Source organism: Nicotiana tabacum, chromosome 9, assembly GCF_000715075.1.
Source record: "Nicotiana tabacum cultivar K326 chromosome 9, ASM71507v2, whole genome shotgun sequence".
NCBI classification, from domain to species: Eukaryota; Viridiplantae; Streptophyta; class Magnoliopsida; order Solanales; family Solanaceae; genus Nicotiana; species Nicotiana tabacum.
Window position 1 is genome coordinate 1,635,886 of NC_134088.1, and position 18,634 is coordinate 1,654,519.

The 18,634-nt window shown below is 35.1% G+C and overlaps 1 protein-coding gene across 1 annotated transcript; it reads right to left on the reverse strand.

Annotated features, from left to right (window-relative positions):
- Positions 1-5,330: 5,330 nt before the first annotated feature.
- LOC107807215 (diacylglycerol kinase 7) lies at positions 5,331-16,547 on the reverse strand. The gene is made up of 12 exons (XM_016631552.2): positions 16,004-16,547; positions 13,025-13,147; positions 12,735-12,872; positions 12,548-12,633; positions 11,986-12,073; positions 10,619-10,694; positions 9,752-9,834; positions 8,325-8,395; positions 7,223-7,300; positions 6,675-6,762; positions 5,977-6,093; positions 5,331-5,874 (listed from the first exon to the last, which is right to left on the reverse strand). The coding sequence occupies exons 1-12, from the start codon at positions 16,361-16,363 to the stop codon at positions 5,716-5,718; spliced, it is 1,467 nt and encodes a 488-aa protein (XP_016487038.1). The 5' UTR covers positions 16,364-16,547; the 3' UTR covers positions 5,331-5,715.
- Positions 16,548-18,634: the final 2,087 nt, after the last annotated feature.

The window sequence follows — 18,634 nt, forward strand, 5'->3', positions numbered from 1 at the left end:
AATTGCCTAAAATTTTATCGGCCCACCAAAACTAACCTAAAGAAGAATAGTTATTGCTTTTCTATGACCGTTCCTTGTTTTGTGACATTTTAGGGTCATAAAATAGGAATTTCGCACCATTCCCATATTTTCATGTGCTATAGCCCAAGCCATCTGCATACATCCGGGCGAGCAGATCTGAATCGCCTAAATTTTTGCCATCCCATCAAAGCTATCTAAGGAACAACAAGCATCGCTTCGCCATGGCCGTTCCTTAGTTTTTGGTGTTTTAGGGCCATAAAACAGAAATTCTACACCATTCCCAGATTTTAGTGTACTATAACCCACATCATCTACATCTATCTAAGCAACCGAACCTGAATCGCCTAAAATTTTGTCGGCCCATCAAAAATTACCTAATGAACAAAAATCATTGCTTCACCATGATCGTTCCTCATTTTTTGGTATTTGAGGTTCATAAAATAGGAATTCAGAACGATTTCCAGATTTTTGTGTGGTATAGCCCACGCCATCTACATGCATACGGGAGACCGGGCCCAAATTGTCTAAAATTTTATCGGCCATAAAAATGACCTAAGGAACAATGTTATTGCTTCTCCATGACTATTCCTCGTTTTTTGACATTTTAGAGCCATAAAACAAGAATTACGCATCATTCCTTGATTTTCGTGTGCTTCGCCATCTGCATGCATCCGGACGATCGGACCTGAATAGCCTAAAATTTTGTCGGCGCATCAAAGACGACCTAAGAAATACTAGTCATTGCTTCATCATGATCGTTCCTCATTTTTGGCATTTTAGGGCAATAAAAATTTCTAACTATTCACATATTTTTGTGTGTTATAGCCCACGCCATCTGCATGCATTTGGGTGGTCGAACCCGAATAACCTAAAATTTTATCGGCCCATCAAAAATTACCTAAGGAATAATGGTCATCACTTCGCCATGACTGTTCCTAGTTTTATGGCGTTTTAAGGCCATAAAATAGGAATTCTGTACCATTCTCATATTTTCGTGTGTTATAGCCCATGCCATCTTCATGCATCTGGGCAACTGGAGCCGAATCGCCTAAAATTTTATCGGCCCATAAAAAACTATTAAAGGAACAATAGTTATTGCTTTCCATAATCGTTCCTCATTTTTTGGCATCTTAGTTTCATGAAATATGAATTCTGCATGATTTTCATATTTTCGTGTGCGCCCATGCCATCTTCATTCATACAGGCGACCGGACCCGAATCGACTAAAATTTTGTCGGCTTACCAAAAACGACCTAAGGAACAATAGTTATTGCTTTGCCATGATTGTTCATTATTTTTTAGCATTTTAGTGCCATTAAATAGGAATTACGCACCATTCTCATATTTTCGCGTGCTATAGCCCACGCCATTTGCATGCATCCAGGCGGTCGGACCCGAATCACCTAAAAACAATTTGGACCATCAAAAACTACCTAAGGAATAACAGTCATCGCTCCGCCTTGACCTTTCCTCATTTTTTAGCATTTTAGGGCCATAAAATAGAATTCTAAGATTTTCGTGTGTTATAACCCACGTCATCTTCATCCATCCAGGCTAGCAAACTCGAATCGCCTAATATTTTACTAGCCCATTAAAAATGACCTAAGGAATAATAGGCATCACTTCGCCATGATCGTTCCTCAATTTTTGGCATTTACGTCTATAAAGTAGGAATTCAATACCATTCTCATATTTTCATGTGCTATAGACTACGCCATCTGCAAGTATCTGAGTGATTGGACCCGAATCGCTTAAAATTTTAACGGCCCATAAAAAATGACCTAAGGAATAATAGTCATCGCTTCGACATGACTGTTCCTTATTTTTTGGCATTTTAGGGCCAAAAAATAGAAACTTTGCACCATTCCCAAATTTTCGTATGTTATAACCCACGTCATCTACATGTATCCGGATGACCAGATCGAATCGACTAAAATTTTGTCGGCCAATCTAAAATGACCTAAGAAACAAAAGTCATTGCTTCGCCCTGATCGCTCCTCGTTTTTGGCCATTTCAAGGCCATAAAATTTGAACTCTGCATCATTCCCAGATTTTCGTATTCTATAGCCCACTTCATCTGCATGCATCCAGGCGACCAGACCCTAAAATTTTGTTGGCCCATCAAAAACAACCCCAGGAATAATAATCATCACTTCTCCATGATTGTTCCTCGTTTTTTTTTTTTTGCATTTTAGGATCATAAAACAAGAATTCCATACCATTCCCAGATTTTTGTGTGCTATAGCCCATGCCATCTGCATGCATCACGGCAATCGGACCTCAGTCACTTAAGATTTTGCCAACCCATCAAAAACAAACAAAGGAACGATAGTCATCACTTCTCCATGATCGTTCCTTATTATTTGGCGTTTTAGGGCCATTATATAGGAATTCTGCACTATTCCAAGATTTTCGTGTGTTATAGCTCACGCCATCTGCATGCATCCGACGATTGGACCCGAATCGCCTAAAATTTTGTCAGCCTATCAAAAACGACCTAAGAAACAATATTCATCGCTTCGCCATGACTGCTCCTCATTTTTTGGCGTTTTAGGGCCATAAAATAGGAATTCAGCACCATTTCCAAATTTTCATATGATATAGCCCATGTCATCCGCATGCATCCGGACGATCGGATCCGAATTGCATAAAAAAATTTCGGCCTATTAAAAATGACCTAAGGAACAATAGTCATCATTTTGTCATGGTCATTCCTCGTGTTTTGGCGATTTAGGCCCATAAAACAGGATTTCTCACCATTCTCAGATTTTCATGTGCTATAGCCCACGTCATCTGCATACATCAGGGTGATCGGACCCGAATCACCTAAAACTTTATCGGTCCATCAAAAACAACCTAAGGAATAATAGTCATCGTTTATCCATGACGGTTTCTTATTTTTTGGTATTTTAGGACCATAAAACAGTAATTCCGAACCATTCCCAAATTTTCATGTGCTATATCCCACGCCGATTGCATGCATCCGGGCGATCGGACCCGAATATCCTAAAATTTTGTCGGCCCATCAAAAACGACCTAAGGAACAATAGTCATCTCTTCGCGATGACCTTTCCTTATTTTTGGCATTTTAGAGCAATAAAATAGGAATTCTGCACCATTCCCAAATTTTTCTGTGCTATATCCCACGCCATCTGCATGTATCCAGGCGACCCAACCCGAATCACCTAACATTTTGATGACCCATCAAAAATGACATAAGTAACAATAGTTATTGATTCACCACGATTTTTCCTCATTTTTTGGTGTTTAAGGATGATAAAACAGGAACTCCGCATCATTCCCAGATTTTCCAGTATTATTGCCCACGCCATGTGCATTCATGGACCAGAATTACCTAAAATTTTGCTGGCCCATCAAAAACGACCAAAGGAATAATATTTTTTCGCCATGATCGTTCCTCACTTTTTAGTGTTAGGGCCATAAAATAGGAATTTTGCACCATTCCTAGATTTTTGGGTGTTATTGCCCACGCCATGTGCATTCATCCGAGTGACTAGACCCGAATCGCCTAAAATTTTGTCAACCCATCAAAACGATCTAAGGAACAATAGTCATCGCTTTGCCATTACCGTTCTTCGTTTTTTGGCATTTTACGGCCATAAAATAAGAATTCCTCATCATTTCCAAATTTTCGTGTGCTAGCTCGCGTCATCTGCATTCATCTGGGCGACCGGACCCTAATCACCTAAAAAATTTCCGTACCATCAAAACGACCTAAGGAATAATAGTCATCGCTTCTCCATAACTGCTCCTCATTTTTTGACGTTTTAGGGTCATAAATAGGAATTCCGCACCATTCCTAGATTTTCTTGTGCTAACCTACGCCATCTGCATGTATCGGGGTGACCGGACCCAAATCACTTAAAATTTTGTCGTTCCATCAAACGTCCTAAGGAATAATAGTCATTGTTGTGCCATGACCGTTCCTCATTTTTTAGCGTTTTCGAGCCATCTGCATGCATTCGGGTGACCAGACTCGAATCGCCTAAAATTTTATCGGCCCATAAGAAATGACCTAACTTCATGGCATTATCTATTTAACCTGGAGTTTCAATTATGAAATTTGAAATTCCATAATAATCTAGGTAAAAAGGTACGACGCCGGTTTCTCAGGCGACGTGCTTAAAAGTAGAGGTGTTCATAATAACCTGCAAAACCGAAAACCGAACCAAACCGACCAAAAAAATGAAACTATTTTGGATGGGTATGGTTTTGGTTTTGAATTTTAAAAACTGATCAAATTTGGTTTGGTTTTGGTTTTAATCAAAAAATAACCGACAAAAACTGAACCAAACCGACTATAGAAGTAGCGATTTAAATTATTATTACACATGTATGTATGTATATTTTTATACAAATTTTCTCAAAATTTATTGTACAGTTTAGTAGTTTGTAATTTTAGTCTAGTTCTTTGCTATTATAATAATCTAGTTTTTTGCCTTTACATTCTAGTTTGATTGATAGTTTTCTTTTGCTAAGTACAAGAATCTATTTCATTTTGAAAATAATTTATTTTTAATTGATTCATAAAATTATTCATCACTATTTGGTTCAATTATCAACAATATATCTTAGTAAATGATAGTGTTATATTGTAAATGTAGTCGCCGGAATGTATTTGGTAGTATATGTCGCATATTTAAAAAAAACGATAAATAACCGAAAAAACAAAAAAACGATAAAAATCGAACAGATAAAAAGCCGACTTAATTGATTTGGTTTGGTTCGAATATTTGAAAAATCGACTTACTTAATTTGGTTTCTTTATAGGAAAACCCGATCAAAACCGAACCATGAGCACCCCTACTTAAAAATTCCGAGTAACTTTGTATTTGAAACAAATCAGCTATAACAGCATAGATTGGGATTAACGGGTAAAACACATTACTACTTACTAATTTACTCGAGGTAGAAATTTAAAAGAACAATTCTACGTACATTTCGCATATTATTACTAAACGTTACACACTAAAAGTAAAGTTACAATTTGTTTGTCACGTTGAAGTAACTTAACTATGCGTGAATAGTTTAGAATGCCATTAAATTTTCATCGTCAATGTATGACCCATTACTCCACACATAAACACATTGCCAGTCGGTAAATTTCACGACATAAAAGTTTAAAATACAAAAAAAAAAAAAAAAAAAAAAAGTGTGTGTGTGTGTTTGAAAAAAAAAAAAAAAAAAAAAAGGAGGTGGGAATTCATACTTGCCATCGCAAAACTCCTTGTAGTTTCTCTCGCCATTATACTATCATTTGATTCAATTAAACATGGAAACCTTCAAGCTGCCTCAATTTTCAACTATTTCACACAAAACCAAATCATGAATAAAACTTACAATGTTAACATGTTTGGTAAATACCTCATGAATTACAGAGCCCAGATTTGATACAATTGCCTGACCTTAGGAGTATGTATACTATGTTACTCGAACTCTCCGAAAATATTGCCGGGTGTGTATCGGATCCTCCAAAAGTAGTGCATTTTTTAAGGATCCGAATAGGCGCAACATCATTTTGGAGAGTCCGCACAACATAGGGAGTATATATTGGTTAGATCAGAAGCTCTGGGAGCTAAAAAAATAATAATTTACATGAATTTACGGAGAGAGAAACTACAGAAACTATCTACAACAAGAAAATAAAAGAGGGAAAAAACAAACTGTGTAATGCTACTCCCCGTGGATCATGACAGACTGAAAGGGTACTCTTTTGATTTCAATAAAGGATGAAAATTCCTTGCTCATAGGTTGTTTCCATGGTTCACCATCCATCTGCATATACGCTTCTTTCCATTCGCCACCTCTCAATTCAAACCTAATTGCTGAAGCCTAGTGAATAGAAACAGATACTTTAAATTAAACCCGAATCAATAATGTCAAACAACTCCGACCAGCGACCAGAGCATATCTAAATGGATTGCAGTGTGATACCTGGGCAATATGTTTGGCGGAGATGAGTTCAACCATAACCATAGAAGCATGCCACCCATGTTTCAGGCCAAATATTTCAACATATCCATCATCTGCATGGGCTTCAACAAAACCCCTCTGAAATTTCAAAAGCAAGTGAAAAGAAATCAATATTATTGTCCAAAAAATGTTGCAGTAGATAATGCCTTCGCTTATTTCAAAATTAGCACTTGAGGACTTCGGCTCTCGTTGAGCTCAATTTCCTTAGCATGGAAATTTAGAAAATTCAGTACCTAAAAGACACAGCTCAATTGTTTTTTTTTTAAAGTATGCAATTATATCATATTCAGTACTTTGAGCGGAAGGTGACCAAAAAACGAAGTTGGTTGATAAAATGAAAGGAAATATCAACTTGTTCTACACGAATTTTCAGACGAAAGTCCTAAGATCATTGGTTTAGCAAAGACTAACTTAAGTGTTTCTTAAAGAAGCTGTAAAGTTCACTATCCAATATAAAGAAACATCTACATATTCTGCTTAATCATGATCACAACTGCCCAAACATGTCTATTTGACTTCCAGGGGTCTGATTTAAGTCAATTGAGGTTCTTACAGCCCTCTACAGACATAGTCCTAAAAGAAAAAGGACAAATGCAAAATGGAAGTGCATCACTATTAGTAGCAAAGTCACCATTCGCTGTGTCTAATATAAAAAATACCTTCTCCAAATACTCTGGCTTCAAATTCCCCCATGGATTCCTTCCACTGCCATAGCTGGGAAGATTCAAAGTGACTATAGACCGAACACTGCAACATGAAGTAATGTAAGGTCAAGTAAAAGGCATGTATAACCATAAAACTTCGAATATGTAACAACTCATAAGAAGCACTATCATCAGCATGATGTTTCAGTGTGATGACTATATTTGTAGAACCCAAAGGTGTAGCCTAGTGATCAACAAAGTGGGTGAGAACCACGGTATCAGGTTGAAATTCTAGTGGAGGCAAAACCACTAGGTGATTTCCTCCTATCTGTCCATTGGTGGACAGAGTTACCTGGTATCTGGATTGGTGGGAGGTGGCAGGTACCTAGTGGAATTAGTGAGGTGCGCAAGCTGGCCTGGAAACCACGGTGATCAAAAAGAAAAAATGATGACTATATTTGTCAAAATATTCCGCGAAAAAGTAAGGAATCCAAGAGATTCTACATCATGCGATGGATACTTTAGTACATTGCTCTAACAGATACCACAGGATGAATGTCAACCTTGAAGGGATAGGGACTTGCTCCCACTTTGAGCTATTGACCTTCTTGACATATAACCGCAGAATGTTATTTAATCCCCTGCATCCCAAAAAAAATTCTTCAGGAGATCAGATATATGCTTCAGCAAACTTAGATTAAAAACCCAACATATGCTTTAAAATGGAAACAGCAACAATAATAAGCGGGAAAAAAGATCTTTCCAAAAAACATTTCTTAAATGAGCTAATCCCACAACACCAAAAGCCAGTAGAATCGTTCCCAAGAAAGCTTGGAAGGTAAGACGCCATAATCTAAAGCCATTGTGTATCGAAAAAAGAGGAAGCAGGCAAACATCATATACGAAGTACCGCTTATAATATAGCTATCTACAATAGTATTCATATGGAGCAAGTAATTCAAGTGGAGAGTTAAATTTCTAATCAAGTATAATGCAAGACAACTAGCTCTATATTTAATTAAAGACACAAATCTTCAAGAGAAACTACATTTTGTTATTGAGTTGTTAAAAAGTACATGGATGCGGTTTTCTTATGCATGACTTTGGCCAATAGAACTGTTAGCTTTAGAATACTACAAATAAGGAGCAAACAACACGTGATAAACCAATCTACCAGGACATTTGTGGTCTTGAGATTTGATCTCTTGAGATTTGTAGCTTTAAAATACTACAAATAAGGAGCAAACAACACGTGATAAACCAATCTACCAGGACATTTGTGGTCTTGAGATTTGATCTCTTATGGTAATATCCTATCAGATCTGTCCGCACTTGCTACCTTCCATGCCTAAGAATATAAGAATATGTATGCAAATTATGATAGGCAAGCATGACAAGCAACACTTTTGATCTGAAGTGCAAAAAGAAAGATATCTTTTTTAAGGCTAGGACTAATAGTCCAGGCTACAAATGTCACCAAGCAGGGCCTTACTGATAGATTAAAAAAATGGTTTATATCTCTAATTTGTTCTTACCCCAATCAATGATGAACTAGACAAGTAAGACGGAAGCAAATTGTATGATTATGCATGTAGGAACACAAGGAAAAAAGAAACAGTTATGGCATCCGGGATATGACTGGATAATTGAGTGAGACAGTTTAACCTTAAGCCAGGATCGCTGCTACAAGGTGCAAAGAACCAGCCTTGCTTGCAACTATATCCTGAGTAAATCAACTGCAGTAAATATTCTTGTTAGAATCTAAACCATGTACCCCATGAAATTAAATATACTGTACTTATGAAAAGTTAAAACAACGATTAGTATACACTTCATATTTGTATGTGTCTTTATAACAGAAGTTTAAAAGACAAGTAGTGGCTATAAAACATCAAAGGATGGCAAACTTATGCTGCAGTAAGAACAACAAATCATCTGACAAGCAATACTGACTATAAAACTGCTAGCCATCATATGCATAGAACAAGAGTCTTACATAACTTTCGCTAGATTATCGCATACTACAAAGTTCAGAACCCTATCATAGGATATATTATGTAATTTTCAGTAGTAGTTACACAAATTCCCTAAAATCTTTCAAGAGAAACTGAAGAATTTGAAATCTCCAATGAAAAGTAACCCAGGCAGAAGAAACTGAGTACTGATCTTAAAAAATGAGAGATCAAACTTTTCACTGGTCTTCCTTCAACAGGAGAAGCTTCAATTTCTAATCATGTAAGATTCTTGAGTTAATAGGTATTCTGGTGAGTCTCTCCATTAAGAAAAGCCATACTCAATTCCTTAAAGACAAAAAAAAACACAAAAGAAAATCAGGATAATCATCCATGCTAGTTACAATAGTATTTCATAAGAACTATTAGTGGGAACTAAAACAGAACAGTAAGCTCTATCTTCAATTAGATATCCCAGATGTTTTCAGGAACTGATGAGCTATAAAATTTTAAAAATAAAACATACTCGATGCGTGAGTGAATAATGGAATATCCAGTTGTGATATTCAGATATTTTGTATAATTCTTTTACAAAATAAAAATGAAAAGACTAAAAACAAAATAACCTGGAAGCAAAGCTCCTAGAGGAAAAATGCAATACAATCCAAATTAAATGCATTGTTCCATTTAAAAAGCACAATTAAACATGTGTCAGGACAGGCATGTGTTACCAAAACTTTGGTCTTTTTCCCAATTTCTAGACTCCACATTAGAAAACCATCTTGTGCAAATTGATCACCTAGATTTAAGTGGAAAGATTTGAGATCCTATTACTTGAATTATAGTTCAATCAATATATGGCTTGCAAAGTTTTATGTGTCTTTGGAGAAACTTTATTCTGTTAATGCAGAGACCCTTTTAGTGTTCACCAAATGTTACACATCTGGGACTGAAGTTTGCTTCACTTCAGACATATGTCCCTTTCCTTGTTAGAGGTGTTGCTGGTATCACATTTCTTCATTTTGAGAAGTATGTATGCTTTATCAAGTTGAATTTAAGAAAATAAAAGATCAAGAAACTTTTTAAAATTAAAACTACAAAAACATGATCAAGTTTATGATCAAGAACGAGAGCGTCAACCTTGTTTGAAAGAGGACCTTGAGCAAGGTATGGCTTTTCATTGCGTAGATGGTGAAAACCATAGGCAACTTGCGCATCCATTCCTGCAATATTAGTGGTAAAGATAAATTGTCACAGCTGCTTGTTTATCACATAATGTTAAACAAAAATAAAAGTAAAAGTATGACACTGAGTAAGCAAACAGGCAATTTTCTTTGTTGATAACTTTGATTTTATTACATTGTCTAAACAATGTCTTTTCTTCTCAAGGCAAGGTAAGTTGGTGTTAGACACCAAGAGCCATTTTTTGTGGTTAAAATAATTTTCCCCATATCCCAATCGGTTTGGCATCATTTCCCTGTATACAGATTTTTGGGATGTATAGGAAAGAGTGCCAACTTATCTAGCATCTGGCCCTATCACTTTAGTAGCAGCAGTAATTATAGTTTCAATAACTCCAAACAAAAACTGTTGTTCTCAAAACTAGCAAAAGTGGTGGTACAATGGTGGTGATAGAAACTATTTTTTCTGATTTTAGCAACTCCAAATATTGACACTGGAAGACCAAGTGCTGGTGGAGGGAGTATATGTATTTGTAGAGGCACTGCCAACTAAGAATAGTAACATCAGCTTAAGCTATAAGATTTAATCAAGATAGATCACAAGATACACGAAAAGAAGTGGTTTTGCCAGAATTGATTGTGGATTTTCTAGTATTCATACAAATCTAAAAGAATTTTATATTTTTCTAATAAAATCAAAGACACTGATCTATATAGACCAGTTACATGTCTTGCCAGATAGCAGCAAATAAATGTAAATAAAGTAATAAATCATGGTGTTGAAAGTACTTTGATGCTCTAGTTAGACCAAGTTACTGTTGCACACCTATGCTAAAGTAATTGTAAAATACTCCTTGATAGTAGGACGACTTCTCTGGTAATTGACCATCAACTTCCAATTCCTGCACAACCAACATCGTAGATGAATTAGTAGAAACAGCTAGAAAATTAAATATGTTCATCATGACTCAGTTTAAAGTAAAAAAAAAAATTTAAAGATGGAGGTTTATCCTTAAGGCAGTTCATTGACAGAATGAACCTTTGGCATATCCATTCAATCAAAACAAGGAACGAAACAAACAAACATATGATACCTTGCAACTTGCAAGTTAACAGAAAAAAAGAAGATGCATGTACTAAACCAATATATGGAGATGCTCGTTCTAGTTGAGCATCTAACTGTACCAAAACACTAATCACATAAGCAAAAGTATATAGGAATTGCTGTAATATTACATTTAGAATGAAAACCATCCAAGTGATACTTAGATGCTAAATTCCCAAGAAACGTTTAGTAACCATATCCTTGAAGCATAACTAATTTACTAGGACCAATGAAATAGCACTGTACGAACAATGAATGACTTTAATCAAGAGAACATAAGTATATATTAACAAGTCTCCATGAATTGATTTCCTTGGGACCCTATGAATTAGCACCGAACAAACAATAAATGACTTTCATTTAGAGAAGCATAAGTATATATTAACAAATCTACAGCACATTGATTTCTTTAAACTGCAATTTGGCGAGCACATTGATTTCTTTAAACTGCAAATTGGCTACGCCAAATTGCAAATCTCACAGGCACTTTTGGGCCTCGAGTAGTATATTAACCATGAAGTTGGTAGTTTAGCACACTGATGACCAAAAGTGGCGAGGAATGACTCATTGACCAACTCCCATTCTGTCAACTGGGGAAAAGACATGCACTGTAGATGCTTCTGGAGTCATCTAGCATGCTACAAATAGCAGAGTGATCTTTATGGCTCAACAAACACATGCTTAGATTGTAGATGCTCTAGTATCAGTTTTCTAGTTGGTGAGATGGTCATTGGATTCGACAGGCAGCAGCTGCATGCTATTTCGCCAATAATAAGCTGAGAGCAGTTGGCATGGAAGAAGATTAAGCAAAGTACTTTTTAGCACTGTGGATAGGGTGCTCATGCTAAAAGATCAACAACATATGATAACGAGCTACAAGAAGTATACATCTGACCGGACGTAATAAACTTTATGAAGGAAAAAACATGTACTGAGAAATTACCAGAGACAAACGAAATTAGGAAATAGGTTTTACTCCAGATTACTATACTATTAAGGACGATAATGACAGATTAGGACCAAGACCACCAATGCATGTCCATTCGAGACACCAGAATGAGTTTCAAAATAATGGATAAATCAATCACCTGATCAAGAGATGCACACTCCGAAGGTTTTAAAGAATAAGGTGTCTCCAAAGCTTCCCCAGCTGGCATTGATATTACAAGATTCCAGCTGCAAATGAAAGCTGCTGTTTGATAAAGTTGCTAAGAGTACAAATGATGTTCAAATAATTAAGGTAGAAGACAAGAAAGAAGAAATGACAACTAAATCTCTTATATCCATCCTAAAGTAAACACTTCTTGCAACTGCATGAAATGATATAAACGCGTGTTCTGTTTTACTAAAAATCTTCATTAGACACGTTGATTTTACTACTGACACACTATGAAAAATTAATTAAAACATTTTCCAACAATAATACAAAGAAATATGAGCCTTACTCATGTTTTAGGTGTATCACGATTTAAAAAAAAAAACAGGTTTCAAATTTCAAATAGAAACATAATGAAAAATAGAAGGTGAAATTTAAACTATATATATACTTTTGAAAGCAAATTGCACATCACATTTATAATTTTAGGAGATTGAGACCATGGAATTAGAAAAGGGTTTATTAAGAACTATGGATAAAATTAAAATATTCACCTATCTAGACGGCAGATAGGACCATTGGCAACCCTGTCAAGAATTCTTTTCGTGGCTGCCTTCCAGTTAAAAGGAAATGAACCGCCCTGAAAAGAGAAGCCCCACAAATTTCAGAAAAACTAGTCAAAAGAAGAGAAAGAAAGAACTGATCAAGCAAGTTGGAAGAAAGATACCAATAGGAGCTTACCCAACCAAAACTCCTCGACAAGTCATTTCCTGTACCAAGTGGAATTATGCCAGATGGTGGAACTGGCTCCCGATCTTGTTTCTTGAGCTCTCCAAGGCAGCCAAGTACCCACCCAACAGTACCGTCACCTCCTGCTGCCTGCAAAACCAGAAAATTACACACATAGCTCCTTGACTACATTGTCCTTTGTGCAACAGTTAATCTCAAATGCCAGAAAAAAATGCACTGGGAGAATATGCCGTGTTTAAGAAGCAAAAAGGGGCCATAATTATGTTGAATAGCATGCATACCACGACCCTTATCTTTTCACGAGTCTCTTTTGCACAGGTGTCACCAAGAGCAGCAAACTTCTCCAGGCAACTCAATCCATATTGAACGAATTCATGCGGCTTCACAGCTGAAAGGTCAAAAACCTGGCACAGTTTAACGCAAAGACAGAAAGAAGATCAAAAGAAAAGAAAATCAATGCCATTTGTGAAAGAATGACTATTTAATAAAGATATTACACTATTTAATCATCCAACTAGATGTTTTCATAGGAACAACCTTACAACACAACCAGCTACATTCCCCCTCCCAAGGAATATCAGAACATAAGAGCCCCATCAGAAACCACAAAGCTCAAAGTTTAGACAATAAGCAACCAGAGCATAGACGAACAATATTCAGGAAGAAGTACCTGTATTATTTCTAACATCTTAAATGTAAGAAATTCCTCTCACTTCCAGCGGCACATAATCCGACCACAGATTATGTTCTTGGTAAGTAGAGGAACAGATGGACAGAAAAAAACATCACTCCTAGTTTTCTTTTAGGTCTGATGTTGCCAATGATCCTTTCCACTATATTAAGTAGATTTTTCATTTTTCTTACATGCATCAATGTCACATGGAGATATCTATGCTCATTACTCCAGGAGAATGAAATGATAGATGAAAATGTTACACATGGAATCAAAATTGGATGATGGAAATGGAGAAGTGCGTCTAAAGTGTTATGCAACAGAAGGATGCCCACCAAAGAGAACGCTAAGTTTCCTACAAAGGTTATAAGACCAGCAATGTTATATAAAGTAAATGTTGTGCCATTAAAGTCCAACACATCCACAAGATGAGTCTCCCAGAGACGCAGATGCAAAGATGGATGTGCAGTCACAACAACAACAACAACTAGAACCCAATGTAATCCCACAAGTAGGATCTGAGGAGGGGTGTGTACGCAGACCTTACCCCTACCTTTAAGAAAGAAGAGAGGTTGTAGATCCTCGGCTCAGGAAAGATAAAGCGGATGTGCAATCACACAAGATTAGAAAAGGTACAGCAAGAATCACATGAAAGGAAGCTTTTTCGAAAGACGTACAATTCCTTGAAATCCATACAGTCTTCGCAAAAGATAAAGCATAATGGGAGAAAAAGATCTATAGGCAATACCAATTAGTTAGAAATATATTTAACTTATGTTAGTACATTTATTTTAAGTCTTCTGCCCTCTAGGAGTTTTTTCGCCCTATTAGAGATTTTTATGCAAGAGCAATAATATATAGAGAACTTTTAGTGCTTCCTCTATCCCAATTCATGTAGCGATAGTTTAAGAAAGAAATGAATACTTTTGAAACTTGTGGTCTAAAATAAGCCATAGACATTTGTGTGGCTATAAATCATTTCATTAAGGATAAAATACGAAATTTGAAGTTAAATTGTTTTTAAATAAGTATAATATTTTTTTGGAACAAACAAAATAGGATAGTATGACACACAAATTGGGCCATAGTGAGTAATTTTTATTTTGTATAGCGTAGGCCTGAGATGAACTTAAAGGAAGGAACGTGATTAGTGAGCATTCCTATAGCAGACTATTAGCCTGTTTGGCCAAGCTTCTTTTTGGCCAAAAGTGCTTTTTTTTGCTAAAAGTACTTTTGGCCAAAAATTGAGGTGTTTGGCCAAGCTTTTGGAAGGAAAATAAGTGCTTTTGAGGAGAAGCAGAAGCAGTTTTGGAGAAGCAGAAAAAGTAGCTTCTCTCCAAAAGCATTTTTTGAGAAGCACTTTTGAGAAAAATACACATAGAAGCAGTTTTTTAAAGCTTGGCCAAACACTAATTGTTGTTCAGAAGTGTTTTTCAAACTGGTTAGTCAAACACAAACTGCTTCCCACCAAAAGTACTTTTGAGAAAAGCACTTTTGAAAAAAAGTACTTCTCAAAATAAGCTGATTTTTGCAGCTTGGCCAAACGGGCTATATGACTTGTTAGAGATTGAAGTGTAGTTATTGTTGTTTATGTTGTTGCATCAATGTCACACGTGTAAGAGAGGGGCGGACGCATGTTAGACTAAGTCTGCAACACCGCTTCATCGGAAAATTTTACATATACACATAGAAACGATGTACTAAATAGATAAATATAAATCAAATGACACCTCTTGACGTGATGGGTTGTGTGGTCTGATGGTCGTGAGCGCCAATTTGCATAATGGAGGTCATTTGTCCGAATCTCACTGCATATGTCTTTTGTGCATTTTTTAAGCCTCTTTTGTTGGAAAGAAAAGATAAAGGTTGTGAGAATCGAACCCTATCCTTCTCTACGTTTAAAATTGAATAAACCAATACACCAAAACTGATTTCTCCTAGTTGATGAGATCATAAACAATAATGCTGGAAAGTTACCATTTTAGTATCACAAACAGATTTAGAACCATAATTCTTAGAAATATTAGTCCTCCTCTTCTGTAATCTGCAACTTTTGAGTGATTATTTGCTAGTTTTTCTCTTCTCAACTTCTCATCTCTCATGTCGTTATAATAGCCGGATCCAACATTTTAGCTTAATGGTTTCAACCTTTAAAGTTCTTAACACTATACTCGCTATATTTTTAAGTGAAGAGTTCAAACTCTAATATTTGTTGAAATGTTGTTGTTTTTCACGTATATATCTATGATCCATGTCAAAATACTTGGTTCGGTTGAACCGCTAGTTGTAGAGCTGCCATTGGTACTAATCTATTGATCACTTCTTTATACATGCCTAGCTGAAATAACTCCAACCAACATAGCTGCGCAATAAATATCCAGAATTGATATAAAAGTTCTACTAAAAAGTTAAAGTAGTACGTAATAAATTGAAAAAGGTAGCCCACGTACAAATATAAAAATCTGCATCGCAACAATCCAAAAATCCACCAAAATATTTCCTTTTCCCACATGTAACACTCAAATCCACACACACACACACCAAAAGAAAAAAATTACACGCGCGTGCGCAATGCAAAAAAGGTTACCTGTTCTTCACCCATGAGATCCTGCAACCGAGCTTTAAGCTCCGGTCCATGTCTCCCACCACTTTTAGCATTAATAAACACAACCAACGGCGATTCACACGGCTTCGGAATCTCAGCCCCGTCGGCGTGAGTCATATCAAAATGCCGCTTCACGGAATCAACGTCCTTGTTCTGAATCGCTTCTCTCATCGCTACCCTTAAATACTCCGGCATCGTAATCCGTTTTCTCAAATCCTCCTTATGTATCGTTACCCCTGTACATCCCATTATTGAATCTATCACCGACGATCTCGCCGACGACGTCGCCGCCGTGTTCCGACTCGTTGATAAATCTGTTGGTGTCGACTCCGGCGAACCCATAAGAAATGACTAATTTACCCCTCCTTCTCCCTTTTTAATTGGTTATTAACAGCCTATACTGTGTTGGATTATTTGTATAGGAGGAGAAGGGTGGGGTGTTTTGGGTAGGGGTTGGGGTGGGAAAGTGGAGATGAAGAAAGGTATTGGATATGGCGTTTGAATTTGGTATAAGAATAGAATATTTTAAAAGGACAAATATTTTTAAAAAATGGAAATATTTGAAAAGGAATGTTGAGTTTGTAAATCTATATCTATATCTATATTATATTAAAATAAGGTAGTGAATCATGAGTTTAAGCCTAGGGGTGTCAATAGTTCGGTTCGGTCGGTTATTTTATAATATTTGTATCATACCAATTTTTCGGTTATTCTATTATGTATAACTAAAATTAGACTTTTCGAAACCGTCTCAATCATATCGGTTTCTTTTCGGTATCGGTACGGTTCGGTAAATATTCGATAATTTTTTTTAAATGCCATGTAAAAATCATTATTAGAAGTAGAATGCAATAACATACGTACTTTTATACGACTTACCAAAACTCTCTAGATATTTTTACAGTTTAAAAGGTGATAAATTAAGAAAATATAAAAGATGGCTAGAGTATAGATCCATCAATTATTCTACATTAGCGTAAAAGAAACTAAGTAAATACAAAAATATAAATCACACGAGTGGAAAGATATTAACCAAGATGGGTCTCAAGAATAAAGTCTATAGAAGATTAAATATTCAAAAAGATAAATCTAAATAATACGAGAGGAAACATATTCAATACATTGTAGTTTTCTACTCATAATCGCTACAATACCTTGTGTTTTGCTAGTGAATATGTTGGAAATAATTTAGTTTTAATAGGAGTAGCATAATAGATTTGGAAATTAGGATTTTAAGTTTAATTACTTGTTGGCTTGTAACTATTTCATAATTCCAAGGTCCCGAAATTTTTTTAATGCTTTATAATTTTTAAACGTAATATATAAATATATTTTTCACATTGTAAATTTATTACGGTTCGGTATTTTTTTCGATTTATTTTTATAAAATAAAAACCTACTCTAATTATCGGTACGGTTATATATTTATATAAAAACCTACGGTTTTATTAAAAGAAATCTAAAAATCGGTTCGATACGGTACGGTACGGTTCGGTCAATTTAGTCGGTTTTTAAATATCCATTGACACCCCTAGACTTAAGCCAAATGGCATATTGAGAAAATGTCACTTGGCACTTTCAACAAAATCTAAATAAATTTTAAACAAATTTAGTTAGGAATGAGATAAATTAGATTTGATCAAATTTAATTTACATGGTTATTGGATTTGTCTTTGACTAGATATCACTTTAATTTGTTTGTAAAATTCTTCACGTTTGGGTTATTATGTAAGGAAATAATAATTTAGTTTTGAATTGTTAAAAGCACTGACCCATATGATCTCCTCATTAAATGCTACATTAAAAATAATTTGTTGTTAAGGAAGGAAAAAATGAGTTAATTTTGGTTTACTTTACACTTAAATGAGACTCCATTATTTCTGGCTTTACACTTAAATATATTGATTATTTTTTAGCTTAACTTATAAGGTAAACAAAATTCAGTGCATTCATAACTTGCAAAATTTATCTTATACAAGTTAAAATAATTTTTTTTTCAAACTGACAAAATTTTACCAAAAATAACCATTGTTAGAAGTTTCAATAATAAAATACCACGTGATTTTGATGAAGTACTATAAAGTATGATCATAAGCACTTTTTTTTCTGTTATTGAAGTAAAAACTAAATAAAGAATTAAATTAAATATCATACTAAGAAAATAATTTAGAAAAAAGGGGGATGAAAATAGCGTGAGCGTTTTTATAGTTTGAATTAATCTAAAGAATATAATAAAGCAAGAAAATAATTGATAATTCAAAATAGTGTTGATAAAATTAAATATTCAAATATTATTGATAAATTAAATAGTATATGATGAAATATTAAAAATAAATGAAATTTTTATTTCATTGGAAAGAAAAATTATTTTCATCTATATAAAGTATATTATAATGGAAGTAATGAACAAGATATAAAGTAAGTAGCAAGTTAATAAAAGGTCACATAATAGCGTAACAATAACATAATTTTTTTTAGATAAATTTAATTTAGATTAACACAATATAGTGAAAATCAATTAATATTAACTTCTATTTTCATAGTAAATAGATACCTATTTAAGTGTTAATGTGAACTTAATTGCTTGGATCAAGACAACCTTCATATAAGCAC

Bases quoted from the DNA above. Each gene is read 5' to 3' on its own strand.
- LOC107807215 (XM_016631552.2), bottom strand. From the start codon at position 16,363: ATGGGTTCGCCGGAGTCGACACCAACAGATTTATCAACGAGTCGGAAC. The intron at 12,873-13,024 runs GTATGCATGCTA...CTGGTTTTGCAG, and splicing joins GTGAAAAGATAAGGGTCGTG to GCAGCAGGAGGTGACGGTAC. The intron at 12,074-12,547 runs GTGAATATTTTA...TTTCATTTGCAG, and splicing joins CCTATCTGCCGTCTAGATAG to CTGGAATCTTGTAATATCAA.